Source organism: Osmia lignaria, chromosome 3 (assembly GCF_051020975.1).
Source record: "Osmia lignaria lignaria isolate PbOS001 chromosome 3, iyOsmLign1, whole genome shotgun sequence".
NCBI lineage: Eukaryota > Metazoa > Arthropoda > Insecta > Hymenoptera > Megachilidae > Osmia > Osmia lignaria.
The window spans coordinates 5,310,831-5,338,448 of NC_135034.1; the positions used below are offsets into that span (position 1 = coordinate 5,310,831).

Below are 27,618 nucleotides of genomic sequence, written 5' to 3' on the forward strand. Positions count from 1 at the left end.
TTCATTCATACGTATACTTTTATTGTCGTTTGTATTATATCTGTAAATAACTAAATTGTTGCAGATTCTTCAGTTTATAAATAGTCTAATGTAAAAAGAATAACTGAAGTGCTATTGTAATTTCAAAGTAATGAAATGTATAGGTATCAGTCAATAGATATTTTGGTAACTTAACACAAAATCTTACGAAATTGAACATTAGAAGTAATAAATCCACTGTTCTAAAGTTAAACACAATTATTACTCTGTCATATTAATTCACGATATAATTATAAATTTACATCTCTTCTTTTCTAAACCGAAACGTGTAATACAAACGACATCTTGACACTTTCAGAAATAATAATACGAACAGAAGCACAACACTCCTTAGAAACGCACACCTGGTGACACCTGGTGACACCTGTTATTACTATAACGCGCGCATATTTACAAATTTAAACATAAAATATTTATAGAATAAAAAATGCCATTTATACATTTATATTACTTATGAGCGATAATTTTAATGATTTCCTTTGGTTAGCTTGTAATATTTTTAATAAAAATTATAACATTGGTTATATTTTAAAATGCAAGTATCAGTGTGTATTAGTTTTCTCATAATCGTGACTCCAAACAGGTTTTCTTTTTTCAATGAAACTTCTAATTCCCTCTTGCGCATCTTTCATCTTTAAATTGTTAACCATCTTTTCAGCTCCCAAGAAATAAGCTGTTGCTAAATCAAGGTCCAACTGTTCATATAAAAATGTTTTTCCTACGTGTACAACTGAGCGACTTTTCGCATTTATAGCGGCAGTAATTTTTTCGATTTCTTGCTCTATAAATAAGACGCAACAAATTATAAATATGATGTTCAATAATTGTACTATTTGAATAACTTACCAAATTTTTCAATGGGCACTACTTTACTAACAAGACCTACTTCATATGCCTCTTTTCCATTAAGGCTTAAACCTGTAAATAGCATGTAAATGGCTGTTTTCTTAGATACATTTCGAACCAACGGAATACCTGGGGTAGAACAAAATATTCCGAAATTGGCTCTATAAAACAGAGAGTAGAATTTCATTATCTGATATATAAATCTATATCTTTTGCATTGAATATATTCATTTACCCTGGTGTAGCAAATGAACTCCTTTCAGTACAAATAGCAATATCACATGCAGTAACCAACTGACAGCCTGCTGCAACTGCTATTCCATCCACAGCAGCAATTACAGGAACTGGACTTTGAGTAATTGCTTTCATTAACTCAGAACATGTTTCAAATATATCCTTGTGATGCTTCCCATTGTTAGTAGTCTAAACCACGCAAGCCAATCATTTCTCTGCGATGAATGTAAATCCTTATATTAAAGAGGCTCCTGCCAATTTTATTTTTCAGTTTATTTACAAACCAATTCTTTCAAGTTATGCCCGGCAGAAAACATATTTGGTAGTTCAGATTTAAGAATTATGGATCGTAGATCCTTGCTATTTTCATCCTTTTTGATATTTAACAGCAGAGAATTCATCATTTTCAAGGATAAAGAATTCCGCGAAGAGGGATGATTTAATGATATTATCCTTATCTACGTGTAAAAATAAAAATTGAGAATATTAATAAACAGGAAAACTGCAAGAAATTATTTAAATAATTTTCTTACTCCATTATCTTCTTTGACTTGCACGTATTTTTCTTCCGAAGATAACACCTTGTTAGTGGAAAATGTCCGTATAACATATTTTCCCACCTGCAATATTCAAAAATGCAATATGTTAAATGAAAATTTTATATAAATAAAGTAAAATATAATAACAAATTTATTACGATTATAGGTTATATAACCTTCATTCATTATGGTACTTATGTATATCGATTATTTTAAGATGAACTACCTGTAGATTATTAAAGATGTTCTTTGTTATTAATCCTGACATCATGTATTATTTTTAATATTAATTTTTTCCAAATTATTATACTAATTAATTTTTCTTTACTTTTAAATTTTTGAGGTCCTAATCTATATGTGACATTGATGTGACCCGATTATCGGTAATGAAGATACTGAATGCATAACATTTAAATTCATATGCATCTGAACGCGAAAACGATGAAGATGCATGATGTGCAATTTTAAGACTTCTGTTTTAAAATAATTGTTTGTATCAATTCTCTAAAGGTGATTTAGAAACAAGATAAAATAATTTTTATAAAATTTAGAACCTCTGAACTCTGAACCCCGGCCACCGGTCGCGTGGGAGTATACCGGGTGGTCGGTGCCCCTGGACCCCGGCAACCGGTCGCATGGGAGCATACCGGGTGATCGGAGACCCCTGAACTCATGAACCCGGAGGAATATACTGTTCGGCCGGGAACCCATTGGGAAGGGGAGGGGTATCGCCATTTTCCCTGGGGAAGTATATCATACTCGGGACCGTATAGTAATAGATTTAAAAAGCTAAGAATATTGTATAAACCACCGAACTGTGTAACAGCCGGAGAATCTGTCATCGGTTACTATGGTGATCATTGTTTCCCCTAACAACTAACATGGCGGAGGTTGAGGGTAAGTTTGCATACGTCAAATTGTCTCAGCTGTTATTTACAAAAGCACGGTGGTTTGTCTGCCACAAATAACGCGTCGAGAGATCCTAGCGATTGCCGCGTGAGTTTTTCACGCGTTGCACTTCCGTCCGGTTCCAGTTTCGCGGCCGGGACTGTTTTCTAATAATATATACGAGAACCACGCGGACGCGAAGGTGTTCGAATGCTCGAGTGGAAAAGAGAGGAACTAGTGATGGGTGCAAGATAATATTTCCGATCTTCGATCGACCAGATCGATGTATTTCGAAAGAAAAACCGATTATGTGACAGAAGGTAAGGTTATATTATTTTCAATTGTGCTGATAGTCGAAATCGATGATCGATGAATTAATTAATCGACGCGGGCCCCTGCTAAACTGGTTACATTATTTTATATTTATTTTTACATATATCATTATCTGAATATTGAACTGCTATTAGAATCTATATTTATTCCTGAATACTCTCCCGGAGTATTGATCAAATTCATGAATTGTGTATACACCATGGACACGTTAGATCATTATAGTTAATCGTGATACACGTTGCGTGGGTTACCCGTGGCCACGATATTTACCGGAAGCGGAACTCCTGAGAAGTAAAATAAGCACGTGAGCTTGAACATAATCGATAGTTGCAAGAAAGTACTAGGCAGCAGTTGATTATTTTAAAAAATTCTCAAATTCAATAAATACGTTTTCTTTTTTCTTCGAACCTAGTAATGTTAATTCCAGAAAAATGAATTAATTAGAACGTTATTTTATTAAATACCAATTTCTGGTTTTTCGAAACGGCACTCTCGCTCCCATTACTAGAGAAGTAGCTTTCGCTCCTGATGCTCTCGCAGTGGCACCTAAAATAAACTCTCTTTATAAGAGGAGAACAAGATCGCGTGCACATTGCGTAGAAGAGCAGTCTGATGGCTATGGAACAGTTCAGTCGGTGTGTTTCCACTCTGTTGTTCGATGTTGTGCTGTGTTTCGAGAAAAGCTGTGGCAGGGGCGGATCTAGGACCACCCTACGATCATTGCCCCTTGAGAGAGCAACCTGTCGAATCGGAAATAGTAGTAGAGATCGAGCAATACACCGATCCAGGTGAGAGACTCGTATGTGGAAGTTGAACAAACACTTTGTAAATTAATATCTATGTTAATTATTCATAGAAATGGTAATAGAATATTTTTCCTAACAAATGCCCATTTTCACTATAATTAAAAATTATAAAAACCAACCGAACAGTAAAGTAGAAAAAACCTCTCCTAATATAGTAAAAGAAACAGATCCGAAATAATTAGAGAGTCTTGGTTAAATATACCGATGATATGTGTCGTTGAACAAATTTTTGCAAATTTGTTTTCCCCGTTAATTCACACGCTGCTATTTTCGTAAACGGTGACGGACATTTATAAGGTGACCATACCCATCGACGGAAAAGCGAGGACGGAAGGAATGGTCAAGAGGAGAGCAGACGCGTCTCTGCAACATCTAGATACAATACTCGAGCGGGTATAACTCGTAGCTCCAAAAAAGGAAGCTTGCTCGTCCGTAGGCGAGAGTCGCGGGGGCGACACCTCGTCTTCGTCCTCCTCCTCTTTCACGTTGTTTTTATTAGCAGAGCCACGCAGGTGGCCGCGATTCCCGTGCGTCGAACAACAGCTCGATCGCGGATCAATTAGATGGTCGTTAGTGGAACTGGATCGGTACCGTTCGTCTCGTTAACACTCGTGCATGCGTTAAATCAATCGTCTGTTTCCGTCTGAAGATCAAAGTGTCGAATAAAGTATAATTTCCCGATGATAGTGAACGAATTATCGTCGCAGTGTCCCAAAATGGTGTGCTTTCGCTCTCGTTGCCCTAATAAGTCCCACTAATTACCGCGGTTTCATCTCTCGACGCGTTCGAGCGCGATTCCGAACGAATCCCTATTAACAGACGCGGTCTGAGTCATAACTCTCGATGGCTACTGCGATCGGTCCTCAGAAACCTTAGGATCGAAAGATCGCTGCCTTGAAACCGATGCCCAAAACCGACATCCTCGGTTCGTCGATCATGCTTCAATCGTTCTGACTCACTCAGGAGAATCGAAGGAACGACGTCGAACTAATACACGGTAAATGGACACAGATGTGCAGGGCATCCTTCAGCCGTGCGCGATCTGCGCGCGGACCTTTAAGCCGCAATCGTTGGAGAAACACTCGAAAATATGCGAACGAGCAGCGAACAAGAAGAGGAAGCCGTTCGATTCGTCTAAGCAGAGGATCCAGGGCACCGAGCTCGCTGAATTTCTGCCGAAACAAGAGAAGAAACGATACGTCTCGGAGGATAGATTATCAAAACCAGCCGAGCCAACTTGGAAGCAGAACCACGACGAGTTTCTGCGAGCAATTCGCGCAGCTCGCAACGAGATCGTAAGTTTTCATATCCTGTATCAGATTTTCCTGGGACATCCTTGGTTCGACCGATATGTATACATATTTTATAGAAATTCATAGAATACTGTTAGATTCAGAATAATAAATAGAATCGTTACCGAAGGTCGCTCGGTAGAATTAAAAAGGAAAGGTAAATAGAGAAGAGAGGTGAGAATTATAGGTAGAGCGCAGATTAACCCAGATGCATCTCGAATGATGCAAGTGCATTCGCGCGTGAGATGAATTCACTTGATAGCAAGGAATATTAATCTGATCGATTATAACGTAATAGGTTTACCTTTTCGAGCGTAGTCATCTGGACAGGGTGGAGGTATTTTCGTTGTTGATCGAAATGGTCCCACCTGCTGATTTCATTATCCGACAGAGAATACGAATGGAGTAAACATTAAAAAATGATAATAATAAATAATGTGTACTTACTTACGATGGCTTTTCAGACGGATTTCACGATGCAGAAACCATGCGGTACAACGGTTACGTCCAGCGCCCCGACTCGCTCTAACGAGCAGGGTGCATGCCCCACCTGCAACAGACATTTCGGCGTCAAGGCTTACGACAGACACGTGGCTTGGTGCAAGGATAGGATCGCACACGTGCCGGTCAGTCCGGCGACGAACATCGCCAAGGAACGTCTCGAGGCACGGATGAAGTATCGTGCACCGGCTGTGAAGAGTCGTCGACAAGTCACCCGGGAGAAATATTCACCCAGTTCAGCGATCACCCTGAACTCTGCCAGCAAAACGTCGCCGAACCTTGCCACTGTTAAGGCCAAGGAATGCGCCTCGGCGCCCAACTGCAACAAGAGCAACGACAGTCCTGTTAAACACAAGCCCCTTGGGTAGGTTGTTTCATAAATAAATAATCGATAAATCAATCAATATATAGGAAAGAATTTAACGATCGATCGATGAAGTAATTTTCAGTAGCCAGGACTGAAAGGGAGGTGTTAAACGTCGCATCTTAAATTTAGAGGAATAATTATGGAAACGATTGCTTCCTTATGTTACACCCTGTCTCGCTGGCTTCGTGCCAGGAAAAAAAGATTTCAGCTGTGACTTCCCCTATCTTGTAACCCGAGTTTAAACTTCTCTTTTAACATAATTTCCTGTTGGTTTCATAATGATTCTACAGGGTGTAACATAAAGAGTGTCTATTTCAAAATTAGACAATTATAAATATCTTGTTACGGTATAAAGATAAGCGTTTTGAAAAGAGTACAGTCATAGATTTTACGTCTAATTGGTTAAATTTAATTTCATTACAGCAGACGTTCGGCGCAAACGAAAGAGCCGGCCGCGTCTCACGTCCCCATGAAGTCGCGACCCATCGATCGCACAAATAGGTAAGTCGCAGGTTCGCGTGGCCAACGCCAATAGCCGTGGAGTATAGTTTAAATACACCTTAGTAGCGTGCATGAGGAGAAGGAAAAGGGACAAGGTTGTTTCCGCAAACTTAAATTCAAACGAAAGAGAAAATCGTAAATTCCGCTTACGTCTAATTAACGAAAAGCCTGATGACCTTCTCCTGATGTCAGGCATAAAATCCTTGATCCTGTTTCCTAATCCTCAGGCCAGCGGAAGACAAGCCCGGAACCCTGTCCCTTCGACCTGCGCCCCCTGTTAAAAGAATCTCTTACCTCCCCGTACCACCGTTGAAGCACACGAGAGATATTCTTGAAGAGACCGATATCATCCCCTCGCCGACGTCCTGTAAGAAACGGTCGAGGAAGGTGCAAGAGAGAGCGAAGAGAGAAGAGATAACCAGTTACAGGAGCAAGCAAGAGGAGAAGTATTCAGCGAGATCGCCGAAGACGAACATCGTTTCAACCAGAAGTCAGGGTAACCCGAAGGTGAACGACGTGTCGATCAATGACATCGTGGGCGTAACTGTGAAACCGTGTAACATATACAGAGAAAATTCGTACACCACTTGGAAGCAGATAAGTCAAGAAAAAATTTGTGAATCTAATTCTAATCAAAAAATGATTAAACCACAAAAGTTGCTCGAGGATCATGATAAGAAAGACGATGCACTGAAAATTGATTTCAACGAGGATACTTGTAAGGATGATAACGATAAATTAAGCTGTAGAAGCGAGAGCTTGAACTGGACGATGATCAGTTCCAAATTGAATCAAACGTATTCCTTCAAGGATCTGAACGAAGAGATCGAGAACGCGAGGGTTTCGAAGAGGCGGAAACCGGTGAAACACAGTCCAAGGGTGGAATTTTGCCTGGGAGATCTGGAGAAAGCGAATCGTCTCCGATCAGCGTTGAATTTTAATTATCCAGATGAATCAAACGTGAATAAAGTTTCTCGTACGAGTTCAAAGAACGAGTTCAAGAGAACGAGTTCGAAAGGTTCTGTGATTGAAAATGAAACAGAGAGATTGCCCGAGGAAGGTAATTTCGAATCAGCGAGGAGTAGAATTTTGGAGAGGAAGCGACTGACACCGACGACTTATGCGGATGTTTCTTCGCAAAATGATTATCAGGTGGAAAGTAATGTTGACGAAATTACCAATTTGCAGGAAGGTTTCGAGAAAGATGAGAAATTGAATGGAATAAATATAATAAATTGCGAGGATATAGAAACTGTGAGTACCCACGAGAACAATGACTCGAACGAAGAAAATTGGGAAGAAGTTTCGAGGCATTCCGAAGAGAGATTAAAGCCTAATGAATTTATCAATTTTTCTGAAATGTGTCAACTTGGAACGAACGACATAATCGTTGATGATGATATCCCGAGACCGCATCAATCAAAGTTACAGGAAGGAACAACTGAAACAACAGACAGTGAAGATATCAAAGAAGATAACGATCAATTGATTTCTGACGTTCGAAATTTAGATGGGTCTTTACAAAATAATATCACGGATGACGATCCAAAATCCTGTAACATAGCAACGAATTTCGTGGAAATGGAAAATGATGAAATTTCTAAAGACATATTATGGCCAACTAGGTCAAGCACGCCATTCGTGAACATCGAGGACTGTTCGAATAAAAAATCTGAGAATACAGAAGAATCTTGCCAAGCAGAAAACGAGGAATGGCAAATGGCAATAAATTTAGAAACAGGATCAGAATTATTGTACAGAGTCGAAAGCAGAGATTCGCACTGCTCTGGACATTCCTCTCGTGGTAACTCAAGAAAGAAAATATTGGAGCTTGAAAACTGTCCAAGTGTTCGTGAAATGAATACAAGCGTCAAAAGTTTCTCCAGTCTTCCATCTGTACAAATACAGAAAAATGAAGAGGAAAGCTGTTCATTCATTCGGTCTCCGATAATATTAAAAGAGGAACAATTTGAATCGGATAAAACCTTCAGAAAAGAGATTGCCAGTCAGATAAACATGTGTAACTGTCCATCAAATCTTTCTGGGATCCTGAAACTTGAAAAAGGGATCGATTGCAACGATTTGATTGAAAATATATCTGAATCTGAAGCTGAACTTTGCGATACGAAGTTGAAGGAATTTAATCGTCCTTTGAAAGAGGTTGAATTTTCAGAAGGGCAATCGAAGGAAAATTTGCAAAATAACAATTGCAAAGAAGAACGCATCGATGACAAGGATTTAATTAAGGAATCGAACACAGAGATACAGGAGATCTATAAAAATGATACCGCCAAAGATTTTGATTACGACAGCGATAACAGTATCGAACAACACGTGAAGGAAGCGATAAGCAATCTGAAAGCTTCCTCCAAGAAACAACGTTCGATAATTCTTTCCAAGTCTCGTGTTAAGGTGAAAAAATCGAGGACCTCGAAATCGTATCGATCGAAGATCCTAGATATTCCAGACAAGATTCACGAGGATCCGAATGTTTTAAACGAAAGTACCGATAGTTTATCGTCTTCTAACAACGGAGCAGATTTCACGGACGTGAAGCGGGTGGAATCCGTGGAGGTTGAGACGATAGAAGAAATCGGTACGAGAAATCGAAGCATCAGATTCCGAATTTTACCGGAGATCAAAGGAAGCACGGTGGTGGTTAAGGAAAATTACGGTGAGAGGGAGAAGATTGATACTTATTGGGAGAAAGCTTCGAGAGCTTCGAAGAATCGATTGATTAATCTTGATCCACCTTATCAGGGGGCGAGCAGGTTTTTTAAGAGAAATCCAAAAGTTCGTACCCTTCCTCCTGTACCCAGTGGCTCGTCCTTGATAGATTACAGGTAAAATGGGCTTGTTAAAATTATCCCTTTGGGCTTCTCTTATTTTCTTCTTCTCTGTAACATCGTTTTATCTTATTTTAGAAAAACCTTATCTACGTATTCATTGTGCTAGGATGTTTAGCATTTCTGGTACACACGAGTGGGTACGATATTTCTATACTTAATACACGTACGATAATTATAGGAATCTTAAACTGCCATTACGTCCAGTATGGAGCAATTACGTGCGCAGACGACCGGATTTTAATCTCGTACTTAGCGGTAGAACGTAAGTTTCAGGTGGATAAATGAATTGCCAAGACAGATTTCTGGTTTTCCATCAAATTACAACCGATCTTGATAGAAACAATTGAGCTATCTCTTCTGAAAATCGTTATCCTCTATTTGAACCTCAAATTTAATCTTGGCATCATCCTCGGTGTATTCTGTATCGCATGTGCAATTTACCTCTCACGTATTTGGAAGAAAGAACATGCTTTCTATGTTTGCTCGAAGCTGAAAGGATGACAATCGATCGACACTTTTAGAATAGAACGCCCAGAAGATAGAAAACTTTCAATTTATCATTCATCAGAGCACAATATTCTTAAGGGAACGAGCCACACACCATTGCACCATTCATTTATTTTTCATTAAAGACGTTTCTCTACACTTTACACAATTCCTTGAAATTGAGAAGAAACATCTTTGAAGGTAACATTGTTCGTGCTTACAGTGGGAAGGATTACGATCCGTTTGTGCTGGCAGAGCAGCAGATGAACGACCTGCTCTCGGACACGAGCGAGCAATCGGTGACCGACAGTCCTTCGATCGAGCAAAACCGCGAAACCTCGTTTCCTCTTTCTCATTCCTCGGCGTTCGTTAAATATCCCTGTCACTCGTCCCTCTCGAGCCCGGAAAAACGATCATCCTTGATAGCCCCACCGTCGGAATTCGACGACCTCGTGTCGGATTTCTCCAGCGACTCGACCGAAACCAACTCGTTGTCTCGCGAAATATTCCTCGATAATCTGAAGGATCCGAAAGAATCGAAAGAATCGAAAGAATCGATCGGAAAGTCGGGGGTAGAGAAGAAATCTCCGATTAGAGAATTAGGTAGACGAGTGATAATCGACAAGTCGAAGGCGTTAGGCAACGACGCGGTGGACGATGGAAATCGGGGTAGCAGAAGTTTCGTCGGTAGTTCCGAAAGGGCTCGTAAAATCCTCGACAAAGTATCCCCGAAAGTAATTCGTCCTTCGGTCAATCGTTCCGTTTCCGTTCGAGCCTCGTCCGCGCCTAAAACCACCCCCGATAGAAACATGATAGAAGAGACGAAGAAATCTCGCAAAGGCAGCGATGCCCAGAGATGTTCCAGTAACAGTTTAAACAATCGTAACAATAATTACGCGAATCTGTCGAGTAGCAATCTTAGTTTGAGCTCGATAGTGTCCTCGGACATGGAAATGAAACGATCGAACTCGTTGTTCGACGAATTGATGACCTCGTTCGAGGACGAGAACGGTTCCTTCTCCTCTCTGAAATCCCTCCTTAAAAACGATTCCTTGTCCAGCCCTGTGCATGGAAGACAACGCAACGGGCAGATCAGTGACGAGGAGTTGTCATCGCCGGAGAGCTACAAAAGGCAGGATCGCAGCAAGCTGAGCGCTGATTCTGCTTACAGCAGGTTAATAGTTTTCTGAAATTCAAGTCTCTGTAGACTGGAAGCTCTGTTAACGCGTTAATTATCACTTAAGGGTCAAGAGAAATAATTGTATTAATAGCCTGTTAATGAGCTTCCAGTAAGTAAAGTCATGCATGCTTAAAGCCCCGTTCAATTTATGTTGATCCTAGTTTAAATCGCAAATATTCGCACCATGGACGCAGCACCAACGACGTGGCTGGACGATTGGAGGAGGATTTGCCAAGATGCAAGCGTCGAGAGGCCGATGGTTTGACGGGCTTGGCTAAATGCAAGATGTCCAAGTTTTGTCACGAATGCGGTTCCAAGTTCCCGAAAACCGCGAAATTCTGCTGCGAATGTGGCGTCAGAAGACTGGTCCTCTGAACACTCCTAGAAGAAAACACTCTGTGTCTCAACGAATGATTTCCAACGAGACAAAAGTCGTAAAATCCCTATGGATACGCCTTTTGAAGCTAAAGGAATTGAAGGATAAAATATTTTAAGGACCTCCGTGAAGAAAAGAAGATTCTATTCTTGCAATGTAGGATTAAAGCCGCTCGTGTACTCTAGTCATTAACTCCGATCAGTCGAGGAATCGAAAGAAATTAAGAGAATGAAATTCTCGGTGTCAGGGAGAGAAGAATGAAAGTCAATAATTGTAAAAGACAAGAAACGAAGAAATGATCGATAGTTGAGTAATATATATTAGACTCGTAGAATTCTCATTGTACCGTAATTAGCACGAGAATCCGTATTGAAAAATTCCTCTAGTTTAAGCTCGACCCCTGCGATCGTCAAATTCAATCATTGTATACAATTCAAAGGAAGTATAAAGAGTTGAAAAAGTAACACGTAACGTGAAATCGTTCGTAATTATTCGATTGACATAAGATTAGTTAATTTACCGTTAGTTAGCAGGAAACAACGTTACACGTGCTTTTTGTTAATACTCTTGTATGAAACTAATAATTTCGTAACAGCGTTCACCATTACTTTGTTCAACTTTTATGTTCAACGAGTAACGCGTTGCTCCATTTTTTCTGACAGCTTTTTATACTATTAAGCACGATATGAAAGAGGAAAGAAATAAAATCAAAGTAACAAAGTAAGCGTATCGTAATTGTAGGAATATTAATTAGAAATAGAAATAACGAATCGGTGGGTAATCTGTTTGCCGCTCAAATAACGAACTATTATTAATTCACCAGTCTAACGAATAATTTTGGATTTTCTTTTTTTTGCTCTCTCTCTCTCTCTCTCTAATAAGAAGAAATAGGACTAATAGCTGCAGATCCGCATAATTAACTTTGATATTTTAAAATGGAAAAAACAATTGATCGTTGCCATTCGCTCTCTGGTGTCCAAAGAATACCAAAGAGTAACATTACGATAGAAAGCAAACCAATTGTACATTATCACGATACAATAACGATAAATCGTCTATGTTTTGAACTGTATTTTTGCAAGTGCAATAAAGTTATGCTTGTAAGGTATACGATAAACATTTTACACCTTATCGTTAAGGATACCATTCCGATATCCATGAAAATAGTTGTATCATCGAAGATTTTTTTATCAAATGACAAACGAATGAATGACAGCTTGCTCGTATTTCGTGCAATGTATTCCGAATCGGGCATAAATTTCAAGAAATGTTACGATCTATAAATCGATTGCCACGAGTCTTGGTAAGAATCAACGACTACCCAAAAATCATTTCCGCTCTACTTTAACCATTATCATTCCTACCCTTTGTAGCGAGCTGTTGTACAACCTCAACGTTTAAATAAAAAAGATCGCATAGGTTTTCACGTGAACGTCAGTCCGGCAGAGAAGGCGAAATGTGGCGCGGAAGGCTCTAACAATGTAAATGATTTTCAATAAAAATCTATGTATAATTATCCGATCATCCGTGACACTGTAACTCGACAATTTTTCATGTTTAACTTTTCATTTTCACAGAGCTATCCATTGATAGATCATTGTTATGACGTGGTGGTAGTTGGGGCTGGTGGTGCAGGCTTGAGGGCCGCATTTGGTTTAGGTAATTATTCACTAATTATTAATTATTCTATAGAAACATATATCTCTTGATCCCGTTTAATTATCGAACAGGAAGCAAAGGATATCGAGTGGCGGTGGTGACGAAATTGTTCCCAACGAGATCTCATACGGTAGCTGCTCAGGGTGGAATAAACGCAGTGATCGATACAGGCAAAGATGATAATTGGCTGTACCATATGTACGATACTGTTAAAGGATCCGACTGGTTGGGTGATCAGGACGCGATACATTTTTTAACCAGAGAAGCACCAAGGGCGATCTTCGAGCTTGAGAATTTCGGTGCGATCAAATTTCTACTATTATATTCAAACGATATATCATAATTTTTGTATTCGTCCATTCAGGTTGTCCTTTCAGTCGGACGGACGAGGGAAAGATCTATCAACGGGCATTCGGTGGACAATCGTTGAAATTCGGCAAGGGTGGTCAAGCTCGAAGAACTTGTGCCGTCGCTGATAGAACCGGCCACGCGATATTACACACTTTATACGGACAAAGTCTGCGTTACGATGTGCATTATTACGTGGAGTACTTTGCCCTTGATCTTCTGATGGTCGGACGTTGCTGCAAGGGTGTCTTGGCATGGGAATTAGAGACCGGACTGTTGCACCGTTTCAGAGCCCATCATACGGTAAATAGTGAAATATTTTATCGATATTTCTAAGAAGTTACGAAAAAAATAGGAATCTACCCTCGTTAAAGAAAGTTTATAATTTGAATTAAAAGCGGGGCGCTCTCCAAGGGAGTCTCTCCAAGGTCCGCCGTTCAAGGATTAAAAAACTATTAAAAAAGAACAATTGTATCGTGAACAGCTACGAAATTAGGACGTAAATCGAGAAAGGATGTGATTTACATTCAACACGAGCCTTAAACGTCTCCTTAACAAGCAGCCTGTCACTTTTTCCAGGTGTTAGCAACAGGGGGAGCAGGAAGATGTTACCTGTCCTGTACCGCGGCACATGCCTGCACCGGTGATGGTATGGCGATCGCTTCGAGAGCAGGATTACCACTTCAAGACATGGAGTTCATCCAGTTTCATCCGACCGGTATTTCCATAGCAAAAAGGATAAGAACATTCTCCTACGGTGAATAAGCTCGCCGGTCTAACCGGTCGATATTTCTCATTAGGAATATACGGAAGCGGTATTTTAATAACGGAAGGCAGCCGTGGAGAAGGTGGAAAATTGTTGAACTCCCAAGGGGAATTTTTTATGGAACGTTACGCGCCAAACGCCAAGGATCTCGCTTCCCGCGACATCGTCTCAAGGGCGATCACTATGGAAATATTGGAAGGAAGGTGAAAGCGATTTTATGAAATATTCGATCGAATGGTTTATCCATCTTATATACGAAGTTATACGTTACCAAAATAATTTATCCTTAATGATCTAGGGGCGTCGGTGCCAAGAAGGATCACGTCTACCTTCAACTGCATCATTTACCAGTGGATATACTCCGCACGCGACTACCAGGAATTTCTCATTTAGCATGGGTGTTCGGTGGTGTGGACGTGGAAAAAGATCCGATTCCTGTTATCCCTACAGTACACTACAACATGGGTGGTATACCTACAAACTGGCGAGCCCAGGTACGGTGCGAGGAAAATACAATGAGAGGAAACTGCATAACACGGTTGTAAATTAAGGAATTAAGTAGCGGCAGAAAATTTCAAAGATAGTATAGTTTGCATAGGATTCAAATGAGAGTTAGCTTGGATACCGTGCTCTGCTGTTTCCATTGATAACACTGATTTATCGTTTGATCAGTTGGTTTGATCGATAAGGTTCTAACGAGAGAAAAAGAGGAGGACAGTATAATCGAAGGACTGTGGGCAGCAGGTGAAACTGCGTGCGTCTCCGTCCATGGAGCTAACCGATTGGGCGCGAATAGTCTTCTGGAACTGGTTGTTTTTGGAAAAGCAATCGCCGATCAGATCGACTGTATGACCAGACCTGGTGAACGTCACGATGATTTAGCAACTGTAAGAGCATACACCTTTGGAGTTATAATAATTATCATTTGATTACATAAAAGTATCGCAAAATGGTAGCTGTGGTGCATCAATATTCTTAGTACAAATTAATGTTCATTAGAAAGTAGAAAGTTGGAGATTGTTTATTTCAACAAAGAACCCGTCATTCTGTATTGGAAAAATTGATGAAACGTTTATGTAATCATTTTTCTTAAACCTCAGGCTTCAAATTGATATGCCATAAGTGCTAATTTACTGTCTAACTTTTCTGTCATCAAATGATGTCAGACTTACTATCTTTAGTCTGGGATATTGATTTTTCTGTGCCTCCAGCAACCGCTAGAGGGAGACAAAATTTTGTAGAATAATAATTTTGAAGTTACAGATGATGGTACAAACACAAGTAACGTTAATATGTAAATTATCTGTTTCTTTTTTAATGTCCTATATATCAAATGACCTATATATCAGAGTCGAATGATGCAATCAAACTCAATGTCCAATTGAAAATGGTCTATCTCATTTCTTCGAGTACTGTTGAACCAACGTTAAAGATTAACCAAATATCACATTCCATGATGTAATATCATCAGGCTTTGTTACCGATTGTTTCAGTAATTTTCACTGAATCATTACACCTGACTATTGTATGTTTCTTTTCATGTAGAGCGTTAGCGAAGAATCCATTTGCCGATTCGACGCGACTCGTTTCGCAAAAGGTTGCGTTCCTATCGCCGAGCTGCGAGATGATATGCGTCAAACTATGCAAAGATATTGCTCGGTCTTCAGAACCTGCGATATATTGCAGCGAGGATGTCGCGAGATGACTCGACTCTACACCTGCGACTTGCCGGACTTATGTGTAGGTGAATTGATCAAACTGTTTCATTTATGTAATCGTAAACTACCTAACAGTTTGCTAACGTTGAATTTTCCTTACCTTTACAATTTGTACGTTTGTCAAAGAAATTCATAATTGGGATATTTTATCTCGCTAATTTTCTATCTCTTTAAATATCCCAAAGAATCTTTCTTCTTCGTTTCATCATTTCAAATTACACAATGAAAGGTTTCTGATTGTGTTTCGTACTTTAGACTTTCGTTGAGAACACATGGAAACTTAGATAAAAATTATAACATATCTGGAACAAACGGAAGTTATCGCCGAGATTTGCTGAGCTTGATTCTTTTACCGCTTGATTCGCTAAAATTCTTTTACCATTTACAATTGAGACAACTGTGAGAACACAATGGTCATTGATAACGCACGTGATTCGAATGAAATGTTACATAAAAATCGACGCGAGACGACTGAAATTTTCCATCACATTCAATTTAATCTCCTTTAAACCAGCTGAATGAAGTATATAATTTTAAAACTTCAAAATACTACTTACGTTTTGTTGAAATTGACTGATACAGTACTATTGCTATTCAAAGTTTATCTTCCCTCTTCTTCCGCTAATTATTCAACCGCAAACTGTCGCGTTTATTCCCCTTATCTCCTGATGTAAGATCCTCCCAGATCTATAATCGCGCATCATTATATTTAGTTCATTAAAACTTTACCTTTCCAATACGATACTAAAAACAATGAATTCTATTATTCTTCACCTGCATATAATAACAATAATATATTGAAATCATTTCAGGTTCAAGATCAATCTCTAATTTGGAACACGGAACTCGTGGAAGCTCTGGAGTTACAGAACATGATGCTGGCTTGCATGCACATAGTTTACGGCGCGGAGAACAGGAAAGAATCCCGTGGATCGCATGCTCGAGATGATTTCAGGGTACGGGCATCCCATTTCGTCTTCCAGGACCTGAAAAAAGTCCGAGTCAGATTAAAATGAAATGGAAAAATCGTACAGAAAAGATAATTAAATTTTCAGGAAAGAGTCGACGAATACGACTATTCGAAACCGATCGAATCCCAGAAGAAACGTAAGTACAGCGAGCACTGGCGTAAACACACGCTTACGTGGGCTCAGCATGATGGATCGGTGAGTTATCGAACAAGATGTTTTTTCCTTATCGCTAAATTAAACCGCGCACGCGCGAAACGCGTTTAAATCTCGCTGAGAATCGTGAACATTCCGTCCGGAGAAAATTTTCCTTGATACTCATCGTTTCTCTATATTTTTACAGATCAGCATTTCGTATCGGCCCGTCATCGACACGACACTGGATGAATCAGAGGCCCAACACGTTCCGCCTACCGTTCGAGCATACTGAAACAATCAAATCGATGCGCTCTGTATTTCTTCCTGTATTTTTTTTTTTTTTTTTTTTATTATTTCCTTCCTCTCGGTGAAACGCTGTCAAAGTTTAGAACAAGTGCGCTACGTTATCGCGAAACAGTAAACCGCGCGATGAGTATATTTAAATATTTCGTCGTACGTCAAACTCGTATCGCGTCCTTCGTGCATATGTTTTGATACCGCGCTCGACCTGCTGTGTCGTTAACAATTAATTCAGACCGGAGACGCAGACCTGTCTGCCGCCTAATTTGCATAATTCATGCAACGAAAGGCATCGGTTTTAACGAGCGGAACGCGCATCCAGCTGGCTATCCCCTTAGCGTTTACGATCAATTTCAAGCTACTGTAATTCAAATGGAAATTTGTACGTGTTAAGTGTATTAATTTGAAACGTTTCTATCGATCAGATCTGCCGATAGCAAAATTTACGTTGATAGCTGCTGAACGAGCCTAATCATTTAGGCCAATGGAGAAAAAAAAATGATGGCGTTACGTAATGTATACGGTGCGCTCGTATCGAATACCTTCGTGTATTTTCCTTTCGTTAATTAGAGTTTCATGTTGATTGGGAAAGAAGGTTGTCCACTGCAAAAGTATAAATTATAGTTTGTAAGCGCTTAGTTAAGTTCAAAATAAATGATGATAATGTTTGAAACTTACACTGAAGAACGCTGTGAGACATTAAACGGTAGTTTCGTTGGTTTGTTTGTCAATTTAAGCAGATAGGGTAACCTTTAAATGACCTTGAAAATAATAATAAAGAAACACGATAAAACAAGGACGTTGTTAATTCTTGAAAGCAAAATGAAAAACAATGGTAAAAAATTTTACTACCATGCATAGTATTTTTTATCAATTGGTAAATTTTTCAAATGCTACAAAGTACTTTTTACCTCTTTATTACCGTACTTTATCGTTATTTTTTAGCTACCCGATATATTATTTCTTATAAATATTTATTATTTATCATTTGCATTTATTGGTGGAAAATATATTTTTACATATCTTATGCGGACAAAGTTTCTAGACCAGCGTTATGTAATTTTATGACTGAAAAACGTACGGTATGCCTTGAACAAATTTGTATACGCAAGCGCGATTGTAGCTGGGTATACGTATGCGAACACAAGCAAACCTGTTTCGTGAAATACTCCTACGCTAACTAACACTTCGAATACTCTGGTGTTAGTAAAATCTGTCTGTGATGATATCACGCCATATGGTATGAGATTTACCTATGTGTGCAGAAGACGAGCCTACAACGAATCGACCAATGAAGAAACGAGACACGCTTTGTGCCGTCAACCCCGTGATGCGACAAATCTTTTTATTTTTTTTCTCTTTCTTCCCCTGCCGCAGGGAATAAAGTTTGGTTAAGCGCGAACACCGGCATAAATTGTGTTAACAACCTCGTAAAGTATGAGATTTTTTATCCGGTTGAAGGTTTTATGTTACAAATCATACAGCAACCCGTGCAGCTTACGATTTTCCGTCCTAATATAATATATATCTTTGAAAATCATTTCTTGTGGAATTAATATTCTATTAAACGACAAATAGTCAAATTTGAATTATAGTGTTGCGGTTATCAAATGCAAATCAAGTTACCTTTCACTAATAGGTCTACTCGTATAATTAAACAGCCAGACATCAATTGAATTAGAACTACCTGTGTCTTTTAGTTTAATATTCATCACTTAGAGCATAGCTTAAACTACGGGATACATCGCACAACCTATAACAAGTAGTTTTCCTTTAAAACCAATACACACGAACAAGTATACAATTCGAAATACCGTTAACACCCCGTTGACTACAACGTGAAATGAGAACCGCTTGATTTTTTTCGCGGTATTGTTTAATTTTCCCGCTTACAGTTAGCTACTGTTCAAGATGTTAACTTTGAAATCTGAAACGATAAGAAAGCAACATCAAAGGGGATATATATTGTCAACGTGTAAAACGTAAGAAAAATACGAGTAACCGATTGATCAGATTGAAATAAAAAGTTCGCAAGTACCTTAAAGGTGAGGTTATCTGACGACGATGCGATTGGCAGCACTGGCATTCATCAGGGAGCTTCCACCAGTAGTCGGTACTCAACCGACTCGAACGCTTCACGTCGCCGTGCAAGAAGTGCGGGAGTGAAGTTAAGAAAAATTGGAATCGGTTGCACAGTGGAATCGAATTACCTGTTCGACAAAGACGTGTATGTGTTATTGTTAAAATTAAAATTTTGATTAAGGAAAGGTGACATCACTACAAAATGAGCGGTCTATTGAAGCTGCCGTCTTTGCTAGCGAGAAATCCTCCCACGACTACGTTGGTAAGACGTTTTTCTTTAAGTTACATAATTTTTATTCCATCAATGATGTACCTTTACCTTATAATACTCGCCACCAATTAATTACGTAAGTTTGCCGAATACATATCAACGAATATCTGTATTGATTATCATGGAAAATTCTACTGGTTGGGAAGGTTTCATAATGTATCCGAATCGTCTAAAAAACATTAACAATTAAATCACAGAAATTCAACAATTGAATTGATAATGATTCGGCCGGGATACAGAATGATCAGAGATTATATAGCAGACGATTCTCGTGCGGAGTATCATTTATTACTGGACCTTCCCTCGTTTCATACGCGCCACCCCGCAAGTAACCGGTCTGTACAATAAACGCAATTTTTCGCTATAAAGTAGGTGGCAGTGATTCTAATTTCCGTTATCTACCCTAAATGAACGACCGTTTATTTTTTTCTCGTCTTGATATCAGGTTCAAACACGATATTCAACTTGCCACAGCATTACGCTTTAGAAGTTTAATTATAATTGCGGATGAGCCACCGGCAACGGGAAGCTGACATTAGCGGGAAATTGCACTCTTCTTTAAATTATGACTCCATTTGTTATGAACTTGTCGACTTTAATATCTTTACTCTTCTTAAAAGTTATATTTATTCTGTTGTACTTGTTGCGAATAAAAGCGCAATAGATTCGTTTTAGATAAGTACTAAATCTGGATCCCGTTAATTTATCCTATATCTAACTGTATCTAACAATGTATTCTAAATATAAATGTATTTCATTATAGTGATATATTTTTTGCGTATGTTAATCAAATGTAAACGATTTGAATTTAAATATATTACGAAACGAAGAATTTTTCATTTGATCACATACCATTTCTGTTAGCCTCCATATGGTGAATCCATGTATGATAACGTGCATAGATGGTTTTTCTTGGTTAAGGGAAAGTGTAGGGGAAGATGGCCTCCCACCACGCAACACATGGCTTTCGATTGTTCTTTAGGATATCCCTTCTGATTTTTCGCGTATAGAGACCAAGAATGAGTGAAAGTAGTAGTGGGTGATTCTTTTTCCTACATGTGCCTTTAACGAAAGTCATCCTTGCACGTGGGTATACCGTAGATAGCAGCATTATTTTTTCACTGCGCAATCTCTATTTTTCACAAAAATGCGACTAATTTCTTTTATTTATTTAAGTACCTAATCGGTTCTCGAGCGTTTAAACAATGCATGCAATAAGTGGTAAATATTTTATGTATCTGTATTATTTTCCGATAAAACTGTATGGAGGTTGATTAACCTTGCTTACGATATTGTAGTTAATAAATTATATGATTTTACATATCGTTCTGTTTTAATATTATTAATTGTTTTACTCAATAATTATTTTTCATATATATTTCAATCCATTCAAATAACTATACACTTAAATATTTGTTAAAATATACTTACGATTTTATCGTGAAACACGTGTTCTAAAAATAAATTATCTGAAAATTGAGTTGTTCCATTGCCGCTGAAAATAAATATTTCATGAATGACATAAGATCGATGTATTTAAAAATGAATCGATAATCGAATTATATTTGAATTTTATAATGAATCTAACAATGTCGTGTTACTTTCTTTAAGTTTTATAAATAGATCATTAATGCAATGTACTAATGATGTATATCTATATAATTGTATTAACACATACTATAAATAAAATTCAGTCATAATTTTGTAATTGTGTTATTTCAGAATAAATTGGGATTATCTGTCATTGCAAATCGTAAATTCCATTACACACCAGATGGGAAAGCAGCAAAAGTTTCCGATGGTGTTTCTAAACAGTATCCATTGGTAGAACATACTTATGATGCTGTTGTGGTGGGTGCTGGTGGAGCAGGATTACGTGCAGCCTATGGCTTGGTTGCAGAAGGATTTAAAACAGCAGTCATTACTAAATTGTTTCCTACAAGGTCACATACTGTTGCTGCTCAAGGAGGTATCAATGCTGCTTTGGGTAATATGGAGGAGGATAACTGGCAGTGGCATATGTATGACACAGTCAAGGGATCTGACTGGTTGGGTGATCAAGATGCTATTCATTACATGACACGCGAAGCTCCAAAAGCAGTCATTGAATTGGAAAATTGTGGCATGCCTTTTAGTAGAACTTCTGATGGTAATATTATTATAAAGTATATCTGTTACTTTGTATTTTGTATGAAACATGAGTTTAAATTACATAAGCAGAGGAATTGTTGAATTATGAATTGATTACAGCTACAGCATAGGATTTATATAATCAGTTGCTGTTTATTCTCTAACTTGTATCTGACATATCCTCGCTTGTTGCTGATCCTGCTGTACCTGAGGTGGCTGAACCACTGTCTGATTCAGTATCACTTGCCTTTTTAGTCTCTTTATTGGGTTCCTAAAAAGAAAATATATTTCTATAACAATGCTCTAGAATACTTCAAGTGTTCTAAGTAAATGATAAAATTAACCTTTTTATTTCTTTCTGATTTTTTATTTACTTTCTCTTGTTTAGGTATATTTTCGTTTTTTGTTGATTCTGTATTTGTTTGAAGTTTATTTATATATTTACTTTTCTGTGGAACCCTTTGATTTTTAACACTCAGAGCTTCATTTACGTATGGTTGCTTTTCTTCAAAAGACATTTTTCTCCATCTTTCCCCAGCTAATTGAAATATTTTTGTACTCTTTTCATTTCTACAATTCTGCAAACAATAGATTCCTGTTTACTAATAGCTAAATAGACAAACACCCTTTTTACTTACCTGTCTGAAGTCCTGTACAAAATTGATAAAGGCATTAGAGCTTATCCATTTTTTAGAGCTCTTGGTACTGTTCGGTGAACGAGAACGGGAATAATTACGTTCGCGTTGATTATGTTGTGAATTCATCCTAGAAATATACGAAAAAAATGAAATAACGAGTCAGTCGTAAAAACGAATTATGATACATTGTATCATAGAAGTAACTTACTTATTTTGTTTAGATTTATAATTTAAATCAGATTCACGTATCGTTTGCGCATGGTTAATGAAATCCACTTCATATTCTTTACTTGTCTCATTTTTTTTATTTTCTTCATTGGAATCTTCGTAGGTTTGTTTTGTATTTTTGTCCATACTGGAATTCATAAAATCTGTTAGCTCATTATTTCGAATAATAATGGTTCCTACAGTTTTGCGCACAAATATGTTACTTTAGATAAAAAAAAATATTTTCACTGCCAAAATTTATTACAGTATCAAAAAAGAAGTTTATACAAATTTATCAGTGACATTTAAAAATAACAAATCACTGCTTGTGGTTGCCATGTATCTAAACGTTGTTGCAGTTCTACCGATTATTTGAATGTTGCTTATGCGCCACTGTAACTTCATCTAAAAATAATTATTTTCATTGTAGGTAAAGTATACCAGCGTGCTTTTGGTGGACAATCGTTGAAATTTGGAAAAGGTGGCCAAGCCCATAGATGTTGTTGCGTGGCTGATAGAACAGGTCACTCCTTACTTCATACATTGTATGGTCAATCATTGAGCTATGACTGCAACTACTTTGTCGAGTACTTCGCTATGGATTTGCTAATGGAAGATGGAGAATGTCGCGGAGTGATTGCGCTTTGTTTAGAAGATGGTACACTTCATCGTTTTCATGCTAAAAACACGGTATTAGCGACTGGAGGATATGGACGTGCATATTTCTCTTGCACGTCTGCTCATACGTGTACCGGCGATGGCACTGCAATGATATCTAGAGCCAATTTACTTAATCAAGATCTGGAATTTGTACAGTTTCATCCTACTGGTATGAAATGATATTCGATCATTGATTTAACTATTATCTGAAACATTAATGCGTATATAGATTAGTATCGATTAAGCTGATTTTTAATTTTAGGAATATACGGCGCTGGTTGTCTTATCACAGAAGGTAGCCGTGGTGAAGGAGGCTATCTTATAAATAGCGAAGGTGAAAGGTTTATGGAACGTTATGCTCCAGTCGCGAAGGATCTAGCCTCTAGGGATGTTGTATCTAGGTCTATGACCATTGAAATCCGGGAAGGCAGGTAGGTCACGTTAAGTGATGCATAGAAGGTGTTCAAAAATTTTACAGAATTTCTAATAAAATTACACGAAAAAACAGTTTTTTAATTGATTTTTAAACACCCTGTACAGGCATCATGTAACTAATCAAAATTTATCTCTATTTATAATTTAAAATCATTTAGAGGTGTTGGCCCCGAGAAAGATCATATTTTCTTGCAACTTCATCACTTGCCACCTGAACAACTAGCTGCTAGATTACCTGGAATTTCAGAAACAGCCATGATATTCGCAGGAGTTGATGTAACGAGAGAACCCATTCCTGTCATACCTACGGTACATTACAACATGGGTATGTAATTTACCTTCAAGTGAAATATCAAAATGATTAAGTACTAAAAAAAAATTGGAATGCTAGGAGGAATACCTACAAATTACAAAGGACAGGTTCTAACAAGAAAAAATAACCAGGACGCAGTTGTTCCTGGTTTATATGCTTGCGGAGAATCGGCTTGTGCATCAGTTCATGGTGCTAATCGTCTTGGTGCCAATTCTTTGTTAGATTTAGTTGTATTTGGACGTGCATGCGCTAAAACAATCGCACAAGAGAATAAGCCAAGCGAAACTATTGGACCTCTCAGACCTGTTCGTATCTCTTTTTGCGATAACTTTAGATTAGTGTAACATAAAAACTGGATATTGTGACCCAAATATGTTTCAGAATGCCGGAGAGGAAAGTGTGGCGAATTTAGATAAGATTAGAAACGCAAATGGTAGTATTCCTACCGCGGACTTGAGATTAACAATGCAGAAAACAATGCAAACGCATGCAGCTGTGTTCAGAACAGCTGAAACTTTACAAGAAGGTACAGCTCGAAATTTCGTTTAAAATACTTCTACAAAATACGACTCAACTAACTAATGAAATATGTTAAAATTTTATCAGGCTGTCAAAAGATGTCTGCCCTTTACAAAAAGTTAGACGACCTGAAAGTGTCGGATAGATCCTTGATATGGAACTCTGATCTTGTAGAGACACTAGAATTACAGAATTTAATGATCAATGCCGTGCAAACAATAGTAGCTGCTGAAAATAGGAAGGAAAGTCGTGGAGCTCACGCACGCGAAGATTTCAGAGACAGAATTGACGAGTACGATTACAGTAAACCGCTAGAAGGCCAACAATCAAAACCATTGGACCAACACTGGCGAAAACATACACTTACGAAGATCAACCTTAAAACAGGAGAAGTAAATATTTAGCTGTTATATATATATGATATGCAAATTAGGTCCGCTCTATGTAATTTAACTAACTAAAATTATTTTACAGGTTTCTATCGATTACAGACCAGTCATAGATAAGACGCTAGATAAAAACGAGTGTGCAACAGTTCCACCTGCGATTCGTTCCTATTAGATCTTTTTTTTTATTTAAAAGTAAATATGATTTAGTTTCATTAGTTTCTTCCTGAAATTTTTTGGTTTTCATATATTTTAAAATTAGCCATTTGTGCGATATTTTTTTAAAAATTTTTTGCACAGGAACGAACACGATCGACGAAGAAAAGTTACCGATATCTATCACTATATTGCAACAACTTTATTTATTATTGCACATGAATTACGTCGTGCACCAAAGTTTCATTCTTGTCAGTACTCGCACGCGTTGCGAGCAAGATTAGTTGTCCTTGTAGGATAATGGTGCTGAGATTATCTTCATTACTTCAAAGAAGAATTTTGACCGATCTCTTAGCAAATCAGTGCTATGTTTATTGTAAACTAATAGTAAAATATTAGTGTGATCCAAGAAGCAATTAATTTCTCACGCACACATCTTTTAAGGAGGAACGTTCTCCCTACCTCTAACACAATTTACACAGTATTTCTGTTTGTAATTCTCATGTAAGCAATTTGTTTTTCTATCAAACAAATTGTGAAATAACGTATGCAATAATGTTAAGAGTTATTTATGAAAGAAATATTTTATACGATAATTCATGAGCTAGTACTCCCTAAAAGGTTGTGCAGCAAGAGCATGTCACTTTCGCGGCGGCTTAATACTTAAAGTAACGTAAACAGGGCAATATGGAAACAGTTTAAAATAAGAGTAGTCACTGTCCTTGGAATCAAAACTATCTGATATTTAATTTACTTTTGATATTATAGAGCAATATTGTTATTTTATTTCAAAGTTTCAGTACTTACTTCAAACCTCGATATTATCATGTAGTTCCCTTTTTATGACGAATCTGTTTCTGTTTTACCTGTTTTGTATTAATAATTTACCGTACTGTATGTTTCATACAATGAATAAATCTAAGGCCAATGTACATCGATGAAATCGTGTACTTTGGAGTAATTCAACTCGAGTGGACATGCTGTGCAGGATGATAAAAATGTACATAAGATTGTCAATAAAAAGAGAGCATTCGTACATTCTTTTATTCATGAAAATTATTTCTTGGGTAAAATATTCCCTGTGCATGCAGAGTTTTTTGTTTTGTATGCATGATTTTGTTTTACGTGTCTCTTTATATAAGGAACGAAATTTTTCCGTTTGGACTCAAGAACTGGAAAGGTATTGACGAATGGGTATACACGACGAATATTGTTTATTAAACCCATAATAATTTTAATGTTTTGATCATAAATAAGAATTTTATGGATTAAATAAAAATTGCTACCAAACGTATTTCCTAAAGCATTGAACAAAAGCTTATCGCCGGGCTAATACTTCGGAAAATAGTTACAAATTACAGTTTAATTTAAAATGAATATGGGCTTGATGAACATGTTCTCACATACGAAACATTACACCATCAAAGAATACACATTATATGTTCAACTGAATCGTGCAACAATGTACAATTGTTTATAAAAATTAATACAAACGTCCGAATAACGTTTAGAATAAAAAAAAAAGATGTAAATTCAAAATAAAATTATTCGGACCGACATAAATGCTTCTCTTTGATCGTTCCTTTCGTGCAAGCTCAACATGTACGCGCGTTGCTTAATTAAAAGACTTGGTAAAAAGACATTCGTGATGAAGATTAAATATAGAGTGACATGTTTTTTGCTATTCTTTACTCGATTAATTTAAAATTTACTTTACAATAAAATTACTTATACGATTATCCGGAATTATTTGCAGAACTTGTAAAACGGAGTTCAATTTACTAGCTTCCATTTTGACCGATATTTTCGAGTAGCTCTCTTTCTTAGGCTAATTTTGTGTCTCTTGGCACTTAGCACCAACTGTTAGAAATGCAATCCCACCCGATGACATACATATATAGTTGAACATGTATTACAATGAGACAGATTGCTAATCGCCTTACACGCTGTATTTCAATCGTGCCCATTTAAAAAACATGTTTTCATTTATAATTTCATAAGTTAAAAATGAATCAGTTCTTTTGTTTAGAAATGTTTTTTGTGTTCGACTACTACACTTTGTTTAGTCAGTCTAACATTAAAGTTTAACTTTTGATTTTCATTTAATATTAACATTCTTTACAACTTTATCTATTTTTAAAATACTGGGAAAATTACTTTGATGTAAAGCGTCAATTGAACCGGATAAGAGAAACCCCCGTTGCTCTTTTTAATCGCATAAAACATGACTTAAGATTTGAACGTTCTTGTGCATTTCTTCGAGACCAAAGTTACATTCGTTAAAAAAAGAAGTTTATAACTTAATTACAAGCTAAAAGTGAAAAATACGAAAAATACGAATTCACAAAATGCAATGACGTACATGTGTATCTTTGAAACTACTTTTGTTCAAGTTCCACGACCGTTTTGTATAATTATCCGCAACATTTCGTGACAGCAGAAACGCATAATACCGAGTAATACACAGTCGGTTCAACCACCTTGCACCGATAACGAAACGTGCCTAGATTCCGACTGCTAATTTTCCTAAAAGCAATAAAACACTACAAATTTATACTGGTCGGCTGTTCGAAATCATATTCCTAACCAGATGGACGTTTCGCAAAGAATAATATTCTAGGAACCAGATTGCATGTGTTTAACATTGCCGCAGAGCTTTGTACATTTCGAACCAAATAGAATCCGAG

The 27,618-nt window shown here is 37.6% G+C and overlaps 5 protein-coding genes across 12 annotated transcripts; 3 read left to right on the plus strand and 2 right to left on the minus strand.

The window, feature by feature from the left end:
* Positions 1–443: 443 nt before the first annotated feature.
* Positions 444–5,506, minus strand: LOC117605213 (enoyl-CoA hydratase domain-containing protein 3, mitochondrial). 4 transcript variants are annotated; one of them, XM_034326255.2, is made up of 7 exons: positions 5,429–5,506; positions 5,282–5,348; positions 1,653–1,739; positions 1,404–1,577; positions 1,121–1,308; positions 886–1,046; positions 444–820 (listed from the first exon to the last, which is right to left on the minus strand). In XM_034326255.2, the coding sequence occupies exons 2-7, from the start codon at positions 5,297–5,299 to the stop codon at positions 582–584; spliced, it is 867 nt and encodes a 288-aa protein (XP_034182146.1). In that variant the 5' UTR covers positions 5,300–5,348; positions 5,429–5,506; the 3' UTR covers positions 444–581. The 4 variants fall into 4 exon arrangements, with proteins under 4 accessions (XP_034182146.1, XP_034182147.1, XP_034182145.1 ...); XM_034326256.2 differs by having other exon boundaries at positions 5,282–5,345; positions 5,429–5,445; XM_034326254.2 differs by lacking the exons at positions 5,282–5,348; positions 5,429–5,506 and adding an exon at positions 1,885–2,196.
* Positions 3,446–12,092, plus strand: LOC117605204 (uncharacterized). 2 transcript variants are annotated; one of them, XM_034326228.2, is made up of 8 exons: positions 3,446–3,667; positions 4,697–4,980; positions 5,442–5,842; positions 6,269–6,346; positions 6,574–9,189; positions 9,374–9,457; positions 9,905–10,855; positions 11,023–12,092. In XM_034326228.2, exons 1-8 carry the CDS (start codon positions 3,538–3,540, stop codon positions 11,234–11,236), a joined length of 4,758 nt encoding a protein of 1,585 aa, XP_034182119.2. In that variant the 5' UTR covers positions 3,446–3,537; the 3' UTR covers positions 11,237–12,092. The 2 variants fall into 2 exon arrangements, with proteins under 2 accessions (XP_034182119.2, XP_034182117.2); XM_034326226.2 differs by lacking the exon at positions 9,374–9,457 and having other exon boundaries at positions 10,742–10,855.
* A 126-nt stretch (positions 12,093–12,218) lies between these two features.
* LOC117605207 (succinate dehydrogenase [ubiquinone] flavoprotein subunit, mitochondrial) lies at positions 12,219–19,478 on the plus strand. Of its 3 annotated transcripts, none has more exons than XR_004581626.2 (13): positions 12,219–12,540; positions 12,611–12,718; positions 12,815–12,896; positions 12,968–13,195; positions 13,261–13,547; positions 13,824–13,962; positions 14,045–14,213; positions 14,309–14,504; positions 14,700–14,897; positions 15,556–15,754; positions 16,541–16,684; positions 16,784–16,894; positions 17,040–17,069. XR_004581626.2 is itself a non-coding variant. In XM_034326239.2 (13 exons), the coding sequence occupies exons 1-13, from the start codon at positions 12,505–12,507 to the stop codon at positions 17,124–17,126; spliced, it is 1,980 nt and encodes a 659-aa protein (XP_034182130.1). In that variant the 5' UTR covers positions 12,219–12,504; the 3' UTR covers positions 17,127–19,478. The 3 variants fall into 3 exon arrangements, 2 of the variants coding, with proteins under 2 accessions (XP_034182130.1, XP_034182131.2); XM_034326239.2 differs by having other exon boundaries at positions 15,556–15,750; positions 17,040–19,478; XM_034326240.2 differs by lacking the exons at positions 16,784–16,894; positions 17,040–17,069 and having other exon boundaries at positions 16,541–16,724.
* On the plus strand, positions 19,333–27,265 carry SdhA (succinate dehydrogenase, subunit A (flavoprotein)). 2 transcript variants are annotated; one of them, XM_034326238.2, is made up of 10 exons: positions 19,333–19,478; positions 21,210–21,636; positions 22,893–23,291; positions 23,385–23,553; positions 23,716–23,882; positions 23,949–24,175; positions 24,252–24,396; positions 24,477–24,781; positions 24,864–24,970; positions 25,076–27,265. In XM_034326238.2, exons 1-9 carry the CDS (start codon positions 19,419–19,421, stop codon positions 24,948–24,950), a joined length of 1,986 nt encoding a protein of 661 aa, XP_034182129.1. In that variant the 5' UTR covers positions 19,333–19,418; the 3' UTR covers positions 24,951–24,970; positions 25,076–27,265. The 2 variants fall into 2 exon arrangements, with proteins under 2 accessions (XP_034182129.1, XP_034182128.1); XM_034326237.2 differs by having other exon boundaries at positions 24,864–27,265.
* On the minus strand, positions 21,329–22,610 carry LOC117605214 (uncharacterized). Its single transcript, XM_034326258.2, has 4 exons — positions 22,464–22,610; positions 22,256–22,382; positions 21,962–22,195; positions 21,329–21,888 (listed from the first exon to the last, which is right to left on the minus strand). The coding sequence occupies exons 1-4, from the start codon at positions 22,607–22,609 to the stop codon at positions 21,778–21,780; spliced, it is 618 nt and encodes a 205-aa protein (XP_034182149.2). The 5' UTR covers position 22,610; the 3' UTR covers positions 21,329–21,777.
* Positions 27,266–27,618: the final 353 nt, after the last annotated feature.

Coding starts and splice junctions, on each gene's coding strand:
- LOC117605213 (XM_034326254.2), bottom strand. CDS start 1,929: ATGATGTCAGGATTAATAACAAAGAACATCTTTAATAATCTACAG. Junction 1,740..1,884: donor ACATCTTTAATAATCTACAG/GTAGTTCATCTT, acceptor TGAATATTGCAG/GTGGGAAAATATGTTATACG. Junction 821..885: donor AGTGCCCATTGAAAAATTTG/GTAAGTTATTCA, acceptor TCTTATTTATAG/AGCAAGAAATCGAAAAAATT.
- LOC117605204 (XM_034326228.2), top strand. CDS start 3,538: ATGTTGTGCTGTGTTTCGAGAAAAGCTGTGGCAGGGGCGGATCTAGGA. Junction 6,347..6,573: donor CCCATCGATCGCACAAATAG/GTAAGTCGCAGG, acceptor CCTAATCCTCAG/GCCAGCGGAAGACAAGCCCG. Junction 9,190..9,373: donor TCGTCCTTGATAGATTACAG/GTAAAATGGGCT, acceptor CGATAATTATAG/GAATCTTAAACTGCCATTAC.
- LOC117605207 (XM_034326239.2), top strand. CDS start 12,505: ATGTTACGATCTATAAATCGATTGCCACGAGTCTTG. Junction 12,719..12,814: donor GCGCGGAAGGCTCTAACAAT/GTAAATGATTTT, acceptor TCATTTTCACAG/AGCTATCCATTGATAGATCA. Junction 14,898..15,555: donor GTCACGATGATTTAGCAACT/GTAAGAGCATAC, acceptor CTTTTCATGTAG/AGCGTTAGCGAAGAATCCAT.
- SdhA (XM_034326237.2), top strand. CDS start 19,419: ATGAGCGGTCTATTGAAGCTGCCGTCTTTGCTAGCGAGAAATCCTCCC. Junction 23,292..23,384: donor TGTACAGTTTCATCCTACTG/GTATGAAATGAT, acceptor TTTTAATTTTAG/GAATATACGGCGCTGGTTGT. Junction 23,554..23,715: donor ATTGAAATCCGGGAAGGCAG/GTAGGTCACGTT, acceptor AAAATCATTTAG/AGGTGTTGGCCCCGAGAAAG.
- LOC117605214 (XM_034326258.2), bottom strand. CDS start 22,609: ATGGACAAAAATACAAAACAAACCTACGAAGATTCCAATGAAGAAAAT. Junction 22,383..22,463: donor TATAAATCTAAACAAAATAA/GTAAGTTACTTC, acceptor GTATATTTCTAG/GATGAATTCACAACATAATC. Junction 22,196..22,255: donor TTGTACAGGACTTCAGACAG/GTAAGTAAAAAG, acceptor TATTGTTTGCAG/AATTGTAGAAATGAAAAGAG.